Source organism: Jatropha curcas, chromosome 1 (assembly GCF_041381405.1).
Source record: "Jatropha curcas cultivar XTBG-Jc1 chromosome 1, XTBG_Jcur_1.0, whole genome shotgun sequence".
Classification (NCBI taxonomy): Eukaryota; Viridiplantae; Streptophyta; class Magnoliopsida; order Malpighiales; family Euphorbiaceae; genus Jatropha; species Jatropha curcas.
Window position 1 is genome coordinate 31542466 of NC_143151.1, and position 23164 is coordinate 31565629.

The 23164-nt window shown below is 34.3% G+C and overlaps 2 protein-coding genes across 4 annotated transcripts; one reads left to right on the plus strand and one right to left on the minus strand.

Annotated features, from left to right (window-relative positions):
• The first annotated feature begins 4234 nt into the window (after nucleotides 1-4234).
• On the plus strand, nucleotides 4235-8966 carry LOC105634944 (RING/U-box superfamily protein). 2 transcript variants are annotated; one of them, XM_012217903.3, is made up of 5 exons: nucleotides 4235-4473; nucleotides 5531-6366; nucleotides 7422-7547; nucleotides 7633-7921; nucleotides 8487-8966. In XM_012217903.3, the coding sequence occupies exons 2-5, from the start codon at nucleotides 5699-5701 to the stop codon at nucleotides 8667-8669; spliced, it is 1266 nt and encodes a 421-aa protein (XP_012073293.1). In that variant the 5' UTR covers nucleotides 4235-4473; nucleotides 5531-5698; the 3' UTR covers nucleotides 8670-8966. The 2 variants fall into 2 exon arrangements, with proteins under 2 accessions (XP_012073293.1, XP_012073294.1); XM_012217904.4 differs by having other exon boundaries at nucleotides 5582-6366.
• Nucleotides 8967-9523: 557 nt separating this feature from the next.
• On the minus strand, nucleotides 9524-23085 carry EMB2753 (tetratricopeptide repeat (TPR)-containing protein). Of its 2 annotated transcripts, none has more exons than XM_012217906.4 (26): nucleotides 22862-23085; nucleotides 21440-21518; nucleotides 20404-20486; nucleotides 20148-20297; nucleotides 19735-19850; nucleotides 19327-19432; nucleotides 18408-18479; nucleotides 18201-18316; nucleotides 17032-17164; nucleotides 16299-16376; nucleotides 16170-16223; nucleotides 15996-16066; nucleotides 15354-15408; nucleotides 15176-15271; nucleotides 14692-14820; nucleotides 14482-14564; nucleotides 14158-14388; nucleotides 12840-12972; nucleotides 12648-12755; nucleotides 12443-12574; nucleotides 12252-12308; nucleotides 11993-12090; nucleotides 11816-11874; nucleotides 11607-11718; nucleotides 11354-11451; nucleotides 9524-10326 (listed from the first exon to the last, which is right to left on the minus strand). In XM_012217906.4, exons 1-26 carry the CDS (start codon nucleotides 22910-22912, stop codon nucleotides 10124-10126), a joined length of 2703 nt encoding a protein of 900 aa, XP_012073296.1. In that variant the 5' UTR covers nucleotides 22913-23085; the 3' UTR covers nucleotides 9524-10123. The 2 variants fall into 2 exon arrangements, with proteins under 2 accessions (XP_012073296.1, XP_012073295.1); XM_012217905.4 differs by having other exon boundaries at nucleotides 11354-11454.
• Nucleotides 23086-23164: the final 79 nt, after the last annotated feature.

Genomic DNA, 23164 nt, shown 5'->3' on the forward strand with positions numbered 1-23164 from the left:
TCATTTTGTTGTCGACCTGTCACATTAGTTCCTTCAGCTACCGTGACTGTATTTTTGGTAGGCCTATTAAATAAAATAATAAATTTGATTAAGAAATAGCAACATTCATAAATTTGTTCTTGTACTTTCATCAATTTGTTCTCTACTTTCACCAATTATCTTTGTGGCCTATAAACTTTACAAGAACTCATTATAACCATACACATTTATCATTCAATAATAAACATGTGGCGTCCTCTCACATTTTACGCCACATGTTTATAACCCTAAATAAATTGAACCCTCAATTTAACCTTAAAATTTGTAGGGTTGAATCAATTTTTACATTTCATTTTGGTACGCCACATTTTTATTACTGAATGATAAATATGTAGAGTTATAATGAATTCCTGTAAAGTTTTTGGACCACAAAGATAATTGGTGAAACTACGAGATGAAATTTATGCATGAGGCTATTTCTTAATCAAATTTATTATTTGATCCTTGCATTTTTTTATTATTATTTTATATTCACTAAAAGAAAATGGAATAATTATTTTGCAGAGGGATTTACTAACATAACAAAATTAAAATGCAATGATTAATAGTATAATTTTAAAAATCCAAATACTTAATTACCAATGTATTAACCAAAAAACCCATTTATCTAATCTAATATATACACACACACACACGGATCGAGGGTTTTTTTTCCTTTTTATCTATATCTATTTATACCTATATCTATGTGCATATGTATGTATACACATTTATAAACTTTGTCTACCTTTAAACATCAAATTTAAAATTGCAATATGTAACTGTTAGCTGTTATATCAGCGGTTAGTTGACAATGGTTCATGTAGCAGTTTAAATTATAAGTTTTGATAAAAAATAATTATTTAACTTAAAATGATATTAATTTATTTAATTAGTTGAATTCGGAGAAAAAAAAATTGATATGATTATTTAATTAAAACTAAAAGTTAAATATTGAAGTATTTATCGTTTCATAAAAAATCTCTCTCAATGTATAATTGATATTATAAAAGTTATGTTATCAAATGTTACATTTAATAGAAAAAAATTTTGATTTATTTTCATCTATTAGTACTTAAATAATAGTACATATTTCTTAATTGTCTCCCTATTTCAATTGGTTATTTGAAAATACATATGTTTTTTTAGCTGGAAATCTGACGCGGATATAACTGGTTAATAAATGATAGCTTTAAGAAATGTCAGATCATATTTATTTTTTCCTTCCTCTCCCATGCCTTCTTGTCTGGAAAAATGACATGGATATAATTGCTTAATAAATGATTGCTTTAAGAAATGTCATAACATATTTATTTTTACTTTCCTCTGTCATGCCTTTTGTCTCCTTACATCCCACCATATTACGGTTTTCGGAATTGAAATCGTCGACTTTGAACCAGTGAGAATTAAAATTGGAATCAGTGGGAACTGAAATTGTTGGGAATTAGAATTGAAATCGGTGGAAATCAAAATCGGTTCAAATTGAAATCGAAACCGTAGCCTACGATTCGATTCTGATTCTACCATTTTTTGAACCGTGAACCGGCGGTTTCAAGAACCGGCCGCAACCTTACGGAACTCACTGTTTTTCCAACAGATTGGAACCGACGATTCGAACCGGAGATTCCAAGCAGATTTTGAATTTTATGTTAAACGGCTAGAACCGGCGGTTTCACTGGTTCAAACAGGCGGTTCCAGCAGCTTTTTTTTATTTTTCAAATAGTTTTGTGAAATCTCCAAATTACTCCTCTTAACAACTATAAACGGCTACATAACGGCTAGTTTGTGGAAAAATAATTTTTTTATTTATTATAAATAACTCATTCCATTTACATATTTTCGCACAAAATTAAGTTGAAGACTTTTTTTAAAAAAAGAATAAATTAAGTTCAAGTCTTTTTTTTTAAAAAAAATTAAATTAAGTTCAAGCATTTTTTAATATTTTAAGGGTATTTTTTTTAGAAATTATTTCACAATTTTTTAAATTTTAAATTTTGAAGAAAAATTACTCTCTACTTTTTTATTTTACAATTATGCAATTCGATGGAAAATTGACCGGAACCGTAAGTTTTGAAACTATTAAAGAACCAGAACTAGAACCGTAACCGTTCGGTTCGAAACCGTAACTGAAACCGTCAATCTTCGGTTCAAGTTCCGGAACCATGTTCACCCTTATCTCTCCTACCCACTAAAAACAAAGAAAAGAAAAACATACAAAATTTCAAGTAAACAACATAGAACGGGAATACCTGATCTTCATGACAGAATGGGTGGGACAAAATTTAGGTCAATGTGGAACAATTTAATACAAATCAGTATTATCTATAATTATTTAAAAAAGAAGTTATTTTAGAGACGGATTCAGAATGTGACTACAAAATTTATACCTTTTTTTTTTTTTTGGTGAAAAATTCAGAATGATTTAAAAAAAAAAAAAAAACAAGTATCAATATTGTTTTAGGCTCATGCACACCCCTAGTTTTGAACTAGCCTATCAATATGTCTTTATCTTTAGTTGAGAATCGTCTTGGACAATCCTGCTAAGTTAGTTCTCCTTTCAAATTTCATATGCATAGCAGTTGGGTACTTGTGCTGGCCTCTTTTGCTGCCAACCCACGAAGCCTGCCTATCTCCAAGCTCAATTATCAATTTTTATTTTTATTTTTATTTTTATTCATTAAGATATCAGATATAATCCTCTTTTTTAACTCACCGAATTGATGAAAATTAATTTTAACTCGAGACCTTTCTTATTCACAAAGTTAGAAAACTAACAAGAACACAATTAGTTGACTAACTTTAATTATCCAAATTATTATGAGCATTACTTTGTCTATTTCTAAGTATTTATTACATTTGGATATTTCACGTTTTTTAAGAAATCTATTAATTTATCTAATTCATAATAAATTATTTAGTGAATTAACTATATCGCGCTTAATTTGTAAATTATAATAAATTATTGAGAAATGAAAGCAATTATTATTAGTGATATACAAACCTAAAAAAATGAACAAATAAACCAAACATTAATTAAGGTTCTATTAAATACTACTGTAATGAAAAATAAACCAAACATTTGGTAAGATTCCATTAAATGCATTTAATTACTAGGAATAAACTAATTTAGTAGCATCTATAGTAATGAGAAACTATTACTTCATTTTAAAGGACAAATAAAACTTATATGTCATATTTATAATTTTCATTTGTTAATTTTATTTATTTTTTTATTCTATCAATTTATGCCTTAGTTTATACCACTATATTTTTCCTAATGTCATAAAAAAAATCCACTAAAATTGTATGATCATTCACCTGTGATCTGCTGGATTAGTTGTATAAACGAAATAAGAAAATAATTAATAGAAAGTGATATGATTTAAAAATTAAATTATATATATTCAATATGTAAAGGGTGTTAAATTACAAAAATAAATTGTCCAAAAACGTCAAGGAAAAAGATTATAAAAAAGCAAAAGGGTAAATGGGCCAACTAACACATAAACAGAAGTCAAGCCCTATTGTTGTTACCATGTATAATACAGTATATATTGGGCCCAGAAGCCAGCCCGCTAGCATTTTTGTTCATGGGCTTTTTCAACTATTGCAAAATCCAATCATCGTTTCGTCGTTCACTGATAAGCGTCATGGTAAACGCTTTTTCAACTATAAGCGTCGTTCACTGAGGGCAACATTGGTTATATTGAACGACATGAACGAAGGTAAGGCAAAACAAGAAGTCGTTTATTATGTACAGTTGCAGTTTCACCTTTTCCTCGTTTATCTCTCACTTTTAAAGTAGTTAGTTTAGTTAACAATTTTTTCTCTCATTTTGACCTAACTCTATTAGTTAGCGGAAATAAAATAATTAAATAAAATTGGTTTTAATTATTAGGGAAATTTTTATGCCTAAGCACAAAAGATATGCTGAAGTTATTAATAATCGGAATTCACAAATTTTGTAAAATAAAAAATAAATGAAAAGAAAAACAAATCAAAAAAAGAAAAAAAAAATTAATAAAACCATACTTTAACTTATGGAATAGCAAAGGGTAAGTTTCACTTTCCACTTAAGTTTATGTGAATCAAACTGATATTAACCGCTGGATCACTGCTTCAAAGGACCCACCTTGATGATCTCATTTCCCACGAATCCAACGGTTTCGAATCCTCTTACTGCTGTACCAAATCCAAATCTTACACTCGTTCTCTTCACAACAACGGGAGAGGAGAAAAAAAAAAAACATAAAAAGAAAAAAAAAAAAAGGTTTAGCTCTCCCTCTCTCTCTGAGAGTTTGGCGTGAGCAAATGGAGTAAACAGGCTGACGCTGGATTTTCTCGGGAAAATGAGAGAAAAGGAAAGAAAATAAACCGAGCTTCAAGGCGCTTTCTTTAGCTTGTTTTTGGCTCTAACATTTGTAACCTTATGCATCAGCCTTTCATATAAATCTGGTACGATATCTCAAATTTTGCTTGTTGTCATTTGATTTTATATCATCCACCCCTGTATTATTTGTAAATTATGATTTATAGTTTTCTTAAAATTATTAGTGGGCTTATACTTTTTTTATAAGGGATAGCTGTTATTAATTTTATTGGTCCGTTTAAGTCAATGATTTAAGAATTTGCAATTTTTATCTGAATTTGTTATGAAGATATTGTCATAATGATGTTTTGATTTATGGGTTTTGTTTCCTAAGGTTTATTTATGCATTTGATACTTTGAATTGCTTTAGATGGGTTATATACTTGGAGGGTCTTTCAGTCGTAGTGCAGTTGTGTGTTTATCAGCATTCTACTTGCTTAACCAAATCAGCATTTGCTTGTAAATGTAATGTGTATGATCAATTTGCAATGTTCTAGAACTAATTTGCTGTTACGTTTTATATATATTGCAATGTGTAAAGGGCGACCCCACGCATGAAATATCCCACATGTGTGGACTCTGGGAAGGGTTCTTGGGGGGAGAGGGGGAGGGTTTCGATGTAGGCAGTCTTCTCCCTACCTTTTTGTAGAGAGGCTAACCCATGACCTCCAAGTTACAAGTAGAGTAACTTTACCATTATACCAAAGCCATACTCTATTATATTGTAATGTATATGAGAGAATTTTTTTAATTCAAATTTCTCTAAACATGTTTTTGGGTTAACTTTTCTACACAAAATATTGTTAATTTTAATGTGTTCTGAGCATCCTTGCTAAGTTAAGAAGTATTTTGTTTTTAACCTTAACTGTGATGATGCTGTCGAGTAATGTAGGAAGTAGTTCATGAGTTTGTTGGAATTAAGAGTTTCGTGTATATGGTGTAACTGCTGCTTTGACTGACAATTACCATTTTCTTTTGTGTCTTTATTGGAAAGCCAGGTTTGCTTATATGTTAACTTGTATAATCATGATCATAACTTGTAATAATGTATAGTGTTTGCATTAGTTCCATTGGTGAAAAGTTAAGAACTTTAAGCTAGTTTTTTTTATTTGTTATTTTTATTTCTTTTTTCTTTCGTGGCAGCTTTATATTTAAAGAAAAACAAAAACACCGAATCTATAGAGATTTTTGCAGTGCCAAATTGAGGACGCAGACACGTTGAGCATTGATTGAAGGGGAAAAGTTAGTCATAAAATTGAAAAGTTTACAGACAGATGCTTTCATGCCTTTTAAGTCTGTTATCAGACTTAGATGGATGCTATTTCTTCTGAACCAAATAGCAACGTCCTAAGTGACCAACACCCTTTGCTGATTGAACGGATGGAGAGCCATGGTGATAGTGAGCACATAATTGACATAACAAGAAATGATGATGCTTCATCACACTCATCTCATTATGATCAGCCTCCTGAAGTGGACTTACCACAACGTGAAGAGAGATCATCAAGTGCAAGTGGCCCTACTCATCAAACTTCTTCATCTCCCTTAAATCGATTAAGCTCTAGGAATCCAACATTTGCAAGGAGAGGTGATGGGTATGATCATCGGCACAGGAGTCCTTTGAACTCCGGGCTATGGATTTCCATTGAGCTACTTGTCACTGTGGGTCAGATTATAGCTTCTGTTGTTGTTTTGTCGTTGTCTAGAGATGAAAACCCACAAGCCCCGTTATTTGCATGGGTTGTGGGTTATGCATCTGGTTGTGTTGCAACACTTCCCATTCTTTACTGGCGTTTTCGTAACCGCAACCAGAGTGCCCAGCAAGATTCCGTTCAGTCGCTACAAGGCACTTCCCAGAACAATCCTCCCGGCTCTACATCTTATACAGCCATTTCTGTTATGCATGCTTCAGATGAGGAAAACTTTCGTTCCTCGGATGCAACAATAAATGATCAAGCAGCACAACCCTTTGCTGCACGGTAATGCCTTTTTGATTTATAATTTTCAGCCTCTCATTTCTTTATATGAATAATTCTTTGATTCCTGTTTCCTAATTACTGTGTGGTATCGAATGTGAAAGTGATGGTGGAGTGAATTGAGTGATAAAAAGGGAAAATACTTCATTTTAGTAAAGTTTGAGATTTTTCTTTTCCCCAATTTGCAGACAAGTTACTCAATTAAGCTCTTTTGGCTTGTGATAGAAATACTCAGAAACCAAATTTTAATAGTTATATACTGCATAGAGATGTAACTTTGATCCAGAGAAAGCTTCACAAAGAGAGGTACTTTTTATTCCTTGCCAACCTAGGAATCATGTCAAGTACAAAAGTAGGCAAATGTTTGGTATCCGTACTTCTCAGAGATGAACTGAAAGAGGCAGGTTGCTGTCTAACAGCCATGCCCTGCCCTTAAGTTAATCAGGTACAAGGATTCTCCTCATGGGCTCTCATCCTTGCAATCTCAGGGAAGTGCCTGTTGATCCCAATGGATGTTATTTGCATCATTTTAATGCCTTTTAGTCTGTAAAACAGCATGGGTTGTTGCCCATGCACTAGACAAACTTGGGTTACAATTTGGTCAAATTACCTGAAGCCTCTCACTGCGCTCGAAAATCTGGCATTTATGAAGAACGATGTCACTATTTAAAAAAAAAAACAGAATTGATAAATTTTCAGTAATCTCTGGGAATAGAATGTATCATTTTTAATTACTAATCAACATATTGCAACACTTACTATGATTATATTATTGAATGAGGCGAGTTTGTGAGATTTGGGAAGACTGTTTTTAGCACTGAACTCATTAGGATGCACCATTGGAAGTCATAAAACTAAGTTTATTTGATTGATTTAGCTATATTGATTAATGTGGTTTTTATAGTTTACGAACTTTGTATTATAAAATTGAAGCAGAAAATCATTTTAGATTGTTCCCAAAATGGAAAATGGAGTGCACTTTAATTTACTTTGGCAGAGTTCAAATAATTCCATCTGTAGATTATAATGTAATCATGCTATTGTCCCTGTGTTTGCAGGCTCAATGGACTAATGGACAATTTCAAGATGGCCCTAGATTGCTTCTTTGCAGTGTGGTTTGTTGTGGGCAATGTGTGGATTTTTGGAGGTCATTCTACTCCCACTGATGCCCCCAAATTGTACAAGTACGATCTGCTGATATTTATTCTTTTGCATCCTATTTGATTTTACCTTGGTGGAGTTCCTTACTTTTTGTTGGCTTCCTTGCAGATTATGTATAGTGTTCCTTACTTTTAGCTGTATAGGATATGCCATGCCATTTATACTATGTGCAACAATTTGTTGCTGCTTGCCTTGCATAATCTCTCTCCTAGGCTTCCGGGAGGATTTTTCTCACACTAGAGGCGCCACTACAGAATCCATCAATAGTTTGCCAACCTACAAGTTCAAGTTACAGAAGTGTGAAAATGAAGATGATCATGACAACTCAGGGAATAGTGAGGGTGGAGTATTGGCTGCAGGGACAGAAAACGAGCGTGAAATATCAGGAGAAGATGCGGTAAGTTCAATGGCTGGAATATAATGACTTTACTTTTTGAATAGCAATAATTCCTTCTATTTCGTGATTTTTTTTGAGGAATCAAGTTCGATGCATGGCTTCAATTTCATAGTAAACTAGCTCTACTATATAGTCTATATTGAGTAAAACCTTAGCAGAATTGCAATCAATAACTTTTTGTCTATTTTTACTCCAGTGTACTTTAAATTATTAATTATTTTATTACTAAGTTGATGTTAGATAATGTTCTTATGCTAACCAAAGAAAAAGTCGGTGTTGGTAGAAAAATTAGAAGGGCTTGCAGTGGTACTTGTGGTTTCCTTATTTTCATCCAAGCTGGAGAAGACAAACTTAAATGCTCAAAAGTATAATTCATTATGAAATTGAAGTTTCACATATTTTCTTTTCCTTGAAATTGAACAAAGAAAAATGAAAAAGGATATGGTTTTTTTACATTAAGATAACACCATTATCATGTTCATTACAAGGTGAGAGCAATAAAAATATTACTTATGAGCAATTGCTTTAAAACTAATATGCTCATTTTCCTACCAATCTGGTACAGATTTGCTGCATTTGCTTGAACAAATACATCGACAATGAAGAACTGAGGGAGCTACCCTGCTCCCATGTCTTCCATGTGGAATGTGTCGATAAGTGGTTGAAGATTAATGCATCATGTCCCCTCTGTAAAAGTGAGCTTGGTGACAGCAGTGGTCCTCTGCCATCGGCAGGAGACTCGACATAGCAGTAGAGCAAGTGAGAATGATGGGTAACGGATCAGCTGAATTTATTACATGGGATTTGTTGTCTCAAGCCCTGGGGTAGATACTGATGAAGCGCACTCATCCCCAAGCAAACTAAATTTTGTTTTAGAGTAATGTAAATGGCAACTGCAGGTTGTTGTTTTGGCCTTAGCATTAGCTTTTAAATCTATCTGAAAGTTTGTAATTGCATGATACAAGACAAGTAAGCATCTCGCTTTTCGCCCCACCCCCTCCCTACTTCCATGGAAATAACAAAGATGTTATCTGTCTTCTTTTTATGTTTCTTTTTTACAGAATATTCTTGTCTTTTGAAGTGAAGCTAACATCGGAATCTTTCAGTTTCATGGCTTGAACCATTGAGTCAATAGTATGCCTATGGACGTGTAAGTTTGGTATTCTATCAGCTCGCATATTACAGTACAAATATAGTTTGTTGCCAATAATTACGAAAACTAAAACAAAATATCTACGACAGTTTGCCATAACATTGTTCACATTCATAGTCTGATTGTTCAAACAAGGATGCATAACGTTGGATGACTTGCTGATTTCTCAACTCAAAGATGGGGCGTCTTTATAGCTCTTAAAGATATGTAGTCAGTAATTTTTGAAATAATTTAGAAAGCGAAATTCAATTTTAGAGTTTATTTCACACAATTTAAAATAATAGAGATGAACGATACGTAGAATTTTGAAGACCTTGTACGAAACATGAACACATGATTCCAATTTGACCGGATGGAGTTGAAAAAGGACTTGGAAGCATACTTTCCACGTACCAAAAGCATCAGAAGCATATTCATAAAGAAAAAAAAGGGAAATTTGGCTCTCTGAATGTCCAAAACAAGCAGCAAAACTGAACATGCTATTATATGAATCTTGTAGCAAAATTTTTCAGTATAGTGTTTAACTGTTTATACAATAAAAGCATTAAATAGAATTGGGCAAAAAGTACAACAAGCTCTGAAGATCAGCTCTACAAGAAATTGTTCTATGCTGACCGTATGTAAGACCAGTACTTGGAAAAAAAGAAAAAAACTCTAGTGCTCCCCTTACCTAAAATGATTGACCTCAAAGTATTGGTGAAAACCCAAAAGAACCACCCTTGTCTAGATCTCACCTAGTAGTGAGTTAATTAAAAGGAAAAAAAAAAAATCAAACCCTAAAAAGATAATAGGAGTATGTTATACACATTTGCAAATGAATGCATCGAACAATTGGGCCAGTAGAACAGCTAAAAGTAGAAAATTTCAACTGAGAGCAGTAGAGGGGATTGACACCATTTGCACATAACCCCAAAATGATCTTCCACTGTCAGCAGAAGCAAATCCAATATCCTAAAAATGTAGTTTCCTGCCGTTGTTTGGTTATATGCTCTACCCATTAAATCTTAGCACAATTGTGCGTTAGATGCTGCATGCATTCAACATGACTTTCAGATGGTGAGATCCTTAAAAGCGTCTAGTTTTCCATTTGATGCAATAGAATCTGCAATTTTTCCAACTCCGGGATGACTTGCACTCCCATTCTCAGGGTTTTTGCCTGTTAGATTGTACACAGAGTTGGGCATGGCAGAGCTGCAGCTGCCTTCAAAATATGTAGAGTACGGGAAGTACTCAGCACAACGCACCTTCCACCCTGCAAAAATGAAAATTTAATATCTAGAGCCAAAAAGATGTTTCCCTATTTTCAAATGTTTATCTAGATCAAGTGAAGATTGCAAAAATGATTTCCTACTATCCATTTTCACTTATCTAGCAATGCAGTTATAATGCGTTATTCTGAAAACATTTGGGGTCTATTTACATCCAAAGCATTTTTTACTTGCTTAATTCCAATATTTTATAATTTGGCACTTTTACAGTCATTCAAATATCCATAGAATGAAAGTTATGAGACATTTGATGATGCATGATTAGGTTTTGTCTATATTTTAAGAGGGTGTGTATCCATGGCCACAGCAATTCTGATTAGGGTACAAGATTTGCAACAGTTCATGGTGGTTATGGCGGAGCATGAGATAATCTTTCAAGGAACAGATACAAGCATGACTGGCAAGTTTGCTATATCAAAGAACTATAAGAGCAAGGTGGACAATTTATGGATTCGCAAGGTTCATGTCAGTGGCAAAGTTCTACATAAAGTTTCATTTGTGGGTTGGGAGAGGCCACTGCTGGTTGAATTCAGTTCAACACTGACTGTCCCCAGGTCAACCCTGGTGAAATTGAGTGGTGGGGTTATGTGAGATTCTTGCTATGGTTTGTGTGGGGGATTTGTGGTCCATCTGGACATTGTTTGTGCACTTTGGCAGAGATACGGTCAGTCATTGTTGGTTTATAGGTTGCTTGGAAAAGGGTTACAGGCAGGTCATTTTGAAGGTCAATTCTTAGGTGGCATCTCCTATGATGACAAGGGGTGGCAAAATTTCGCATGCATGTCTGCAGTTTTTCAGAAGCAGCTGGAGGTACAAGTTCAATTCCACTGAGAAGATAACAGAGCAACTAACTAGCTAGATAAATAACAGCTGCAGCATTGAGACATCCCTGAGAATGATATGGAGAAGGTGGCTTTTCCTAGAATAGTTTCTGGATAATTGGTTTTTCAAGCCCTCCAGCCTAGTGAATCTATATATATATATATATATATACACAATTTTGATTCTTACTTGATGCAGCATCATGATCACTGAGAGCTGTTTCTAGCAGCTTGTGGACCGCGATGCAGTCTTTGAGTTTCCAGTCCTTGATCGTTCCAAATGCTCCACTTCTGAGTAAATAGATGAAATAGATTTATAAAAACATGAAAGAAAGGAAAAAAGATTCAGCGTTTTTAGTCCATAAAAAGATATGCACCTCAAGTACCAAACTAAAACACAGACAATTTAGAAAATAAGATTGCACATTAACAAGAATCATTACACTGGCACAAGGTTGTTGGTAGAATCTTCAATTAATTTAATAGCCTCAGATCTCTTATTAGGTTCTAAAACATATAACATTTCTGCAACTGCAGCTCTATGCATCAAAGAATCTGCAAAAACCAATAAAAAAGTCAGCACAAAAACACCATAGATGAATAGATGGCCATATACTTGTGCAAATAAGTTGCATAAAAGGTGGGGGATGACCTTTATGTTTTTCAAGGAAAACTTTGTTGGCATCAATCAGAGATTTCTCATGCAATTGACTATAAACAAACAGAAAAAGGATTAGCATCTAGTGCACAATCAAAATTATCCCAGGAGAAATAAATCTAATAATATTATTCTATACACACAAGGGGGAAGAAGAAATTCAAAGAGAACCTGATTGATGGGCGCTCTGCTTCCAAGACACTCCAAATAAGTTTCTCCGCATCTGTTACTGGAGCAGCCAATGAGCCCACTTTATGGAAGAATCTTATCTGCAGCACATAAAGCTCACAATCAACACTGGTTAAAATGCCTGCTACTATGATTGCCATTACATCCATCACACAAATGAATAACATGAACCTGAACAACATATAAATTCAAAAATGACAAAGATGAGTTAATAGATTTGTTGTATAAAATATGTACGCACCAAACAGCGATGAGAATCTGGGTGTTCAGCATCCAACCTAAGCAACTGTTTCACAGCCTACAGAAAAGGTATAAAAATATGATAGCAAACCAAGGAAACATTACTTCTACACATTCGATGCACATGACATTGTAAAACCAGTTGACATCGCTAGTGGCAAGAGTGTTATCAACTATGGAAGAAAAAAGTACCTGCAGTGCAAGCAAAATTTTCTGCTTCCTCATATTTACTTCAAATGAAAGCAGGTGAGTCTCCAAAGAGTCAGGTGAGCTTTTCTTAAGCAGCTTCAAGTACTTTGTAGCTTCCGACAATGGATCTTCAACCTGAATAATTCATCCACATCAGACAGTACAATTCATCAGGAACAAAAAGAAATCAACAGGAACAAGAAGGAACCTGCAGTAATTTTTCACCAATTGGATCAGGATCTACAGGCTTAACATGTCGTTTTCCTGACTTGGATACACCACCAGCACTTGATTCTTCATTCTTTACCTCTGCCTCCTGAAAAAAGAAAAATATATAATAAAAAATGAAAATCATTCAACAGAATGATGCCTTAGATGCCACAGACTACAAGTAACATACTCTCTTAGCTCGAGCTTCCGCCTTCTTTTGTTTCTGTCTCATCTTCTTTTTTTGAGAAGGCGGCAACTTTGACATTTCATCATCTTCTTCAGTTGTCGACTTGGAAGGAGAATCATACAATTTTATGTAACATCTGCACCATAAAATTTATGGACGTGTCAATAAAGATATTCTTAAATGCAAAACTTCAAGAAGTTGATTCAAAGGAAAGGAGAATGTTTTAACCAAAACGAAAAAGAAAAACATGTCAATAAGGCAAAACAACAAATTGCTGCAGCAGTTAAAAGCATTATCCACTACAAAAAAAAACTAAAATGGTACATGGACAGCTCAATTCCAATGCAAAACAAAGTTTGAGCATCAAGCTATTGAAGAAGCATCACATGCAAAGGCAATGTGTGAGACATGAATCTCAATCTAATTTCAGACTGACAAATAAATATGGTATTCTGACTACTCTATTAAATCTCGCATGAAATGGAGTCTCTTTCAATACAAAGAGTTCAGATAGAGAAGCACTATTCCAGAACCAGGTTCAGTTACCATCAAATTCTTGCATGCCTCCTTTCAAATCTAATGTTCCTCAGACCCTATTAGAATAGTATACAATCATTTGACTTCTAATTCAAGCCTCTAATTCCTCCTTTGACACAGCAATAATTTATTGCAAAAAGGAAAAGGAGTCTAACCAAAACCTCAGTTTTCACCTAGTAGGGATCAAGGTTCCCACCTCAACCCTCATGTACAAGGCAATCAACTCAAGACACGAGGATGTAGTTTAAAGAGGGCAACTGACACAAACACAACCCCACTAGACAGCTGCCCCAGGGCACCACAATTCACAGTCAATGGAAGCCACTGGCCCAGGCATGTGTCATAGAACAATCTATTAGAAGTATAAATAACAAGCAACTAAAAAAGCACATCCTCTGCTCGGCTGCTCCAAACATCTAGGCAACACTGCTGGACATAACCAAAACAGCACATAAGTTGAAGCAGTTGTTCAACTGGAAATCAAATAAAGACTTGCCCATATTCATATACTTTCATCCTGTGAACAAACATTTTCAACCATTTTGCATTACGAGGTAACAATAACATTATCTGATATTACATTTTGAACTGATTGGCAATTTGGCAGAGGCACAATCAACTAATCTGAGAAAAGGAATAAAACACTGCATGCAGTATGAAATGTGAAATGTTTGTAAAGAATCCCTTCCCACTCAACCATACTTCATATCCACAAATCGATGGAGGAAAAATTAACAGAACAGATATAAAAATCTACTTCATGGTTATGAAAGATGTGTGGTACCTTATAGCTCCAGCTGCTGCTTTGTGAAAGTATGCATGCGAATGCAACCTATCTTGAAATTTAAGCATTGCTACATAGGCACGTAAAGTCATTTTTCTTAAGCAATAGGAATGGAAGTCAAATTGGTCTTCAGTGATATCAGCATAGTGTTTCTCCACAGCTAAAAATTTCTTCAGCGCCCGTCCAACATCACCTTGGCGGAAATAACTTTCACCAGAAGCAAGTTCGTACCTTTCACCACAGAATATCATTGAACACCAAGTATATACAGAATAAATTATCAAACTCAAAATAAATCAATGTCAGGAGTAAAGGGAGACAGACCACATGCACTGCATGTCATGAAGGTTATTATGCTGATCCCCATCTTTAGTGAATAATACAGCTGTTTTTTCAGCCAAAGCCACCTTCAGGGGGGAAAAAGGATCCAATATAAAACACAAGAACACATAAACAAGCTCCATAGGACAAAGCACAAAAAACAAACAACAACATGTGGGAATTAAAATCTAAGGTAAATATCAGCTTCAAAACCTGATCAGCCTGCAGCATACGTTTGACACATTCACTGTTTATGTAGCGATCAGCAAGATCCATGCATCTTGCTTCATCTGCCAATGCTGCAGCAGCTGCCAAATCACCAGCATGCTTCAGAATCCGACTCTGATCAAACACACAGAAGATTTAGATATTAGGGCACCAGCGGAAACTTCTCTTTGGTGCACCTTCAGTGAATATTGCTTACTAAAGAAAATCCTACGTCAGTATTTCCTAAATTAGCACTTTTGGACAACAAAAGTAAAAATCTTCACATCTCTGTATTTTTTTTCTTAAATGAACATCAAAAGCAACATAAGATTGACAGTGAAATCAATGTGAGAAAAGGAAAGAGAAATGGGCAACGATAGACCCTAAAAGAGAAAAGGAAAGAGAGAAATAGATACAAAGGAAGGTCTAAGATTGATTGGATGAGACTTGCAGACAAAGATTTACAGTTGGGTGGATGGAGAAAACAAACCTTGACTGAGTACAAATCAATGACTGTTGGAGTGTGCACTATAGCCTCATCAATTTTAGTAAGAGCAAGGTCATATTGTCCCCGTCTGTCATAATGCTGCATTGTAAAAAAAAAATAAAGAAAATTTTAGAAAAAATACGATGACAGATAATGATTTATGCATGCTATGAGACTGAACCTGAGCCAAGAAAAATAAAGTCCACATAAGTGTCGAAGGAGGTTCTTTTTCTGCCCTGCACTCCATACAAAAGGAAGGCACCAGGATTTCAATGAGACTTCGAAGACACAAGAAGCAAGACATTATTACAAAACAGTAGAAAAATTAATTATCAATGTGCATCAAATATTCTCTAATTAAGATCCAATCAGGATTTGATTCACAGTTTTCACAATGGCAGCTAATTTTGAGTCCTCACAAATGCATAAACATGCTAGAAAATGAATAACAGGGAAATTCTAACTGCGACATGATTCGCTTTGTAACCACTTCCTTGTTTGCACTCATTACTTCAAATCTATGACACAACAATATTAAGGATTGAAAGTTTCACATACCAAAAATTGATTAATCTTATTTAATTTTAGAAACAGTTCTTTGAAAACCAGAAATGACAACAACAATTGCCATCCAATGAACATCAAAGCCATTACAGGTAATCAGGATAAAATCACAGAACAGCTAATAAGCATAAGTAGGCTAATATGGAAGTCTGAGCAAAAGAACCATAAGCCCAATGCAGTATAACCTGAGGATTTTTCCTTCTGTTTTTTGAATTTAGGTTTTCAACGCCAGATGCAATAAAATACATGCAGAAATTACCTCCCAGGGTATTTCCCAGTCATTCTAATTGAATGCTCCAACTCAAGCACAAGTTTTTCCAGTATGTCTGCCTGTATCACCGCAGCAAAATGTTTCTAACCAAACTAACCAATGATTTTAAAACCTCCAAATAACTAAGATGCCAAAAAAATAGTAATAATAATAAAACTTTACCTTGCCAGCATGATCATACAAGGGAGAAAGATCTGAGAATAATGAAGGAACACCCTGAAAGCACCAAAAAAATAAAACATTACCCCAGAAATAGAAAACGAGAATAGTTCAAAACATAACTATCAGTACCTTGGTAAGGAGGGGCCTAATATAATTGTCTGCAGCTTCACGAAATCTGTCTCCTTGGAGAAAATCGAGTGGTATTCTCTAAAATATGGAGGGGGAGAGAGAGACACAAAGATAGACACAGGATAGAGTAAGCCACATGCAAATGTACAAAAAAAATATCCAAAACGATAAGTTGGGGAGGGGATGAGGATAAAAAACCATGTCATGATAAACTTCCAACACCAGATATCCATACTAACATAATCGCACAGATAAACATTTCTCAAATATACAAACCATACAGCATCAAGGGTGGGTGAGGAATAGAAGGCCTCAGGCTCCGAATAACCAGAAAAACAAGAGAAAAGAAGTGTCTTTCCGCTGCTTTTTGTCCCCAACCCCGGAATTTTTCTTTTTTTTTTCAGGAAGAAAATACTAAGGGGTTGGATTATGCATCCAGCAGTGCAAAGGGGTAGGAATGAATTTCATGCAGTGATGTATATGTTTCTCTATTTCAATTAATCTTTCCCCTAGCCACCGCCAGAACATCTTCAACTTTATTTGCCTGACACCACATAAATTCTACATATGGACTTGAGCCTTAGGGCAAGGTGCATTACAATGGAAACAAAGTTCAAAAAAAAAAAAAGAGTAAGGAAATAGATTTTAAAAACTAACAAGCCAAAAATAAATTTTCTACTCTAGACAAAAGAACAACAAATATCACTTCAAACAATGTCAGAACATGTGCCACCTTAACAGCAGATGACCAAGTATACTGCTGACCAAGTGATTTGTACAATTCATCCAACTTAACAATTTCATCAGCAGAATTGTGGCCATTTTCTGAATACAGCCCAACACATTTTTGTAGACCTTCATAGTATCTGGACAGAGGAAAAGAATGCACCAAGATTAGATTCCATCTAAAAGGTAGAGGTAGAAACTAGTAACCAAAATTCAGAGAAATCCACACCAGAGAGAGAGAGAGAGAGAGAGAGAGAGAGAGAGAGAGAGAGAGAGAGAGAGAGAGAGAGAGAGAGTCTTTTAAGCCAACTAATAACTTATCAACTCAACTTTTGTAGATTAGGATTCTTATTCTCAGATGCATTTTATTTTCCTATCCAAGTTCAACACCTAATATTTTCATCACTATGCTAAGCTCTAATTACGAAATATACAAAATCTTACAATCCAAAGAAGTCAAGTCCAGCAGGCTTGGCAATATTCTTCAAAATCAGAGGACAAATTTTTGTAAACAATCACTCGTTTTGATGAGAAAATTCTAGATGATGATGAAATAAGAGAAACGCAATATTAACAAAAAAAAAAAAAATTAGGAGAACTATATGCATATCACAGGACAGCAAGAGTAGGAAATGATGATTAAAATTGTCTGCAGCAATGAGGCTTTTATGGGTCTCATGCAAAAGGTGCCATACAGCCTCATCACTGGCTTACCTACCAATCATCTAACTAGCAATCTATAACTATTAATTTCTAGCACTTCTGTTGTTACTTTCCTCTTTCTGTTTGCCCTTCTTGCATTAAATTTTAAGCAGGAGAAAAAACTGCAAAAAGAAGTCATTTGCTATTGACAAATAGAATGCAACAATTGGCCCATGCATCAATGACATGTATGTCCTTTTGCAACATCACTATTAAAATTTATATAACATTATGATGTCAGAAAAATAATCAAGTTTACCAATTAAGGCACCTAAAGGATTATCGAAAGACTAAAAAAAGATTTCTATTCTCACAATAGACATCTCTGCTAGAGTTAATGTTGTTTTCTAAGAGAAAAAAGACATCTTCATCCAGAAAACATCTATTCTGCAGTCTATTAACCTGAATTTTCATGCATCTGTAGCATGCGATATAGGTATTTATTTTCCAGATGGCGAAAGATTACAAAATTACCTGTAATTGTCAGGATTCATGGCCAGTAACACCCTGTATAATTCAGCACCCTCTTCAAGGCGACCAAGCTTCACCAGTAGAGAGACCTCTTGTTCCTTGTATGTCAATTTGTCAACCTAAATCCACATCAAGCCAGTAAATGTCAGCCATCTGCTCATAGTTCATTAAGGTTTGCCACGCAGCCACCTATTTACATTGTACACTTACAATTTTTGACTCTTTCTTGTGCAACTCCTCAAGAGCTCTGTCAATAAAATCACATTCCTCTAATAAAGAGATCTGGAGGTAAAAGAACATGGTAAAAATCACCGTCAATATACTTCTGAGACTTCTGTTTAACACCAAATATGCAACCCAAAAAAGGGAAATTCAAACACACTGCTAACTCATATAGTCAGTCCTGACAAGAAAAGTCAACAACTCAATAATTTTCAGAAGAAAAATAAACCTATAATTTTTGAGTTATGTGTGACAATTTACAAGAGACTTGCAAAAGCATCAGGATAAACAAGTCTGTTAAAAAGAAAAAATGACTTCAACAAAATTTTTCCAATTTTGTGTTCAAATATATGCAGGAAAGAATATGTGCATTATAAATATAGTTTCCAATTCAAACTTCCATTTCTAATCTACACAATTTTTCTTCTGCCAGCACAGCCAAGGCTTTGGCACAGCTCCAACTCATCAAACCTATTCAAACCAAGTCATCCTAGACATGGGATGCTGTGTCACATTATCTGCCAGCTAACATAACCAAGTCTGTTTTTTTTAAGTTCTTCATTACATGTCATTTTGAAAATTGAATAACCATCCTACTAGTAAAGAGAATATCAGACTGTTCAAACTAACATGCTTGAAGTTGCTGTTCCAAAATCATATAGTGAGAATCATCAAGAAAATTAAAAGCTTCAAGCAACGTATACTGAAAGTTAAACTGTTTTAGAGAACAGGAGCTTTTTCAAAAGTACTTTTCAACCTCGATGCCAAAGAGAAAATAAATAATCCATTTTGTATTTTAGCACAGAAAATAGAAGAAATTGACAGCAGATTCTACTCTGACACACTAAACAAATTAAAGAACACACTGAGTGCATATGAGCTGTACATACGAAATCCATTATAATACCTTGTACAGAAGCATTTCCCCATGCTCACATCGTTCATTATCAGGAGGATAATCATCCTCCAGTGTCCCTTCATATGCTTCCAGAATTTCAACTGCTTTTGTAGCACTAACAAAGAAAATAGTATCTTTTCAGGAAAACAGCAAGGAGAAGACTCTAAATCAAAAGTCAAGATAACATATATCCTTGCACTAGGGGGGAAGGGACTACATTATGATTGAGCAGGGAAAGAAATACTAACTGCAAATACAAGTGGGAATTTGTCAAAAAAATAATTTAATAATCCATTTTCCTAGAATTCTGAATATCTAGAAAAACATGGTACAAAGTTAAGTACAAGATTCAACTATTTCTTATAATGAATAAGAAAATAATTAACAAACTTCTTGAATACAAAGATCAAACTGTACTTTGAGTTTAAATGGTGAGCAACAGCAAAGCCGATCCAATTCATTCGATGATTTGGTTTCAAGGTCAGAAGCTGTTGTCTAGTCTCAACAAATCCAGACAAATCCCGCATTTGTGCCTGCAACATACAAAAAGAAAGGAAAAAGAAAAATCTATTATTATGTTGAAGCAAACCAGTAAGAATGCGTGACAAACTTGGTACAAATGTTATGTTAGCATGTACAGACGAAGGGTTAGGATGTGCGACAGCTAGGCAGAATAAAATGCAGTCCAAAATGGAGTTATTAAAATTTCTTGCACAAGAGATGATGAACTTTTCATGCAGATTCAGCTTGGGCCACACTTTCTCCCTGATATCCTCCTCAAATAACCTTAATACTTAAGCAATAATAAGTAAATATTAGTATATAGGTACCTGCAAGAGTGACAAGTCCCTCAGTATTTCAATATTGTCTGGATCTATTTTCAAAGCATTTCTATAGCATTTGATAGCCTCCCTGTACTCTCTGTCAGACCGATAAAGGAGACCATAAACATGCCAGCAAACATGACTTTTGAGGTCATTCTGCATAAAACACAAACACAAACCCCAAAACCATGTCAGCAAATAACTATACATGAGAAAATAGACAAAGTGAAAATGCTGTAATAATCAGATAGAATATCTCAACCTTTAGGCCAAGCCGGACAAGTTCATATGCTTCAGATTTACGATCCATACAATTTAATGTCAAACCCTTCATTGATAAAGTTTCTAGTAGAAAAGAAAAACCAAAATCAATAAAAACTAATATGAGACGAACAAATGTGGTGACTTCAAAAAAAAAAAAAAGAAATACTAAAAAAAAGGTGGGCAATTTATGTGAAATTTCAAACTATAAAGACATGAAGCATGGAATTTCCATGTTACTCGTATTCACCAAAACTATCACAGAGACAAACGTACAGCCATAAAATATAATTTAAGAAAGAGACCTAGGAAATTCTCATAACCACCACATTTGACAAACATACAGCCACAAAATATAATTTAAGAAAATCTGAGGAAAACTCAACCATTACCATTTTTGTCAACAGCAACATCGTCCATAACCACACCACATTCTATGACTAACCAGTAAATCTCATATTATTTTGTGAATTTGACAATAATTCAATCTCAAATTATGTGGCGTCATTCTTTAGTAAGAGACTCAAACTATGTGCAGATAAAAGGAATACTTGAAAATTAGAAGCTGATTGCAAACAATTGTTACTTTGACTTTCACCTACTATATCACCAATTACCCTGAAAGTTACTAAAACATATTGCCATTTGGCTTTGCCTAATTTTCCGACTTAGAAAGATGCATTTACAGTTGCCATGCCAAAATAACTTGTTGAAATGCTTAAAGTTATATTCAAGATTGAATTCAATTAAATTATATCTCCACCACTAAAAACTTATTCTTTTACAGTATATAACATCATCTTCGATTTTTGACTCAGCAAGCATCAATTCCTTCTGCTCATGAGATTGTTAAACCTTCAGAAATGAACAGAAAATTTTGAATTCAAAAACAGAATTTCACCAGGTGAATCCTGAATAATGGCTTCATATATTCTTGGGAGCCATTTGTGATACAGACGAAAAAAAATTACCTAATAACATTAAGCTTCATTTTGCCGACAATAAGTAAAATTTATTTCAAAAGTCGAATAAAATACCTCCATGATCTGGAAACTTTTTCAATATAGCATCTGCTGCCTTCAATCCCTTCTTATACTGTTTAGTTTCATATGATTTCTGCAATGATTAAGTGAGATGCAAAGTCATTATTCAATGAATGGTAATTACAAAAAGCCCTCCAGATTCATGAAGCACATAACTTTTGTCAACAAAATAATTTTGAAGATAGAACTAGACTTAACACATACTATGAAATTATGGATGCATTAGCACAGTTCACATGATAATACCAAATGCTTAACCAATGGTAATAATAATAGATTTAGGCTCCAATTGTTTCGTGGAAGATAATATTTTGAAAAACATTTGCTGCATATCTAGTGTTTGGCAAACCCAAGAGAATAAGCCAACGTTAAGTATTTTCCTAATCAAAAGAAAACTAAGACATTTTTAAGAAAAATACTTCCCTTTTTCAAAAAGGAGAGTTATTTTCCAAACCTCGGTGGACTCATTATAATGAAAGAAAAACATATAAACACATGTTATCAATCAATTAATTATTCATAATCACTAGTCATCATTGCCATCACCATCCGTGGCCGCCAACAACCTGCCCGCGATAACTACAAGGTACCATTTTTTATGTGTTCTTTTCTCATATTCAACAATAAATTAAATAAAATATTAAATTTTTAAAAGTCTAAATATTCTTAGGATATAAATAAAAATCGTTAGTATCTTCCAACAAATTTTCAATATTGTGAACAAAAAATGTATGTTCTTTGGAAAAAATTTTCCAAGGAAAACATTTTTTTTGGAAAAATACAGGGATAGGTTATTTTCAGCTAAACAAATGAAGTCTTAGTACGGTAATAATTGACAATTGCTCTTAGAAAGTAACACTAAATGGGTTTTGGCAATACACCTCACAAAACTGACTGTTTGTACTTTTAGGTGCTGTGCATCTATGTCCATGAATGCATGTTTAGAATATAATTCACCTAACAAAATTATGTATAAATAGGAACATCCCATCTCCCTTATAAAAAAGAGGCTATCACTGCCAGTACGCAAATTGTCATTTCTTCCGCTTCTAAAAATTAAACCCATTTCTTCAAGTCAAACCCTTCCATATCTATTCAATGGATCCAAAAGACCCACTAAAACTTCCAATTGACAGACACTCACTCCACAAAACCCTAAGTAAATACCAGCTTACAGTAAACAAAATTGCTATAGCCCCAACATTTTCCAATTTGAAAAATAAAAAATCCATCCATTAAATTTATCTGATTCCAGAGCAAACCAAACAGGCCGCAATCAAAACTAAGCAAGAACTGAAGAATCAGCAGCTATCACTGCACTACGATCGTATCGTTATTCATATTAGCAGATACTAAACTGAACCTACAGATACACCGATAAGAAAAGATAGAGAGACAGAGGGAATCGTGACTTACGACGATGAGCTTGAAGAGGTTGGCCTCTTTGGGAGGCAGAGAAGCCCCCATTGTTAATCAATAAGTGTTCGAGAGAGAAAGATAGGGTTTTAGAGAGAAAATTTGAAGAGAGTGTTTTAGAGGGCTTTTGACGTATCAGAGGGCTGCGAAATAAAAAAAAAGGGGAGGTGAGAAGAGAGTGTTGGCGTTTATCTGCTGCAACCCTACTGTGATGTGAGCAACAAGAGGAAAAATGAGTAGGCAGTAAACGAATCTAATAGTCCGGTTACTGTAGATGTTTCTCTCTCTTCTTCTGGAGCGCGT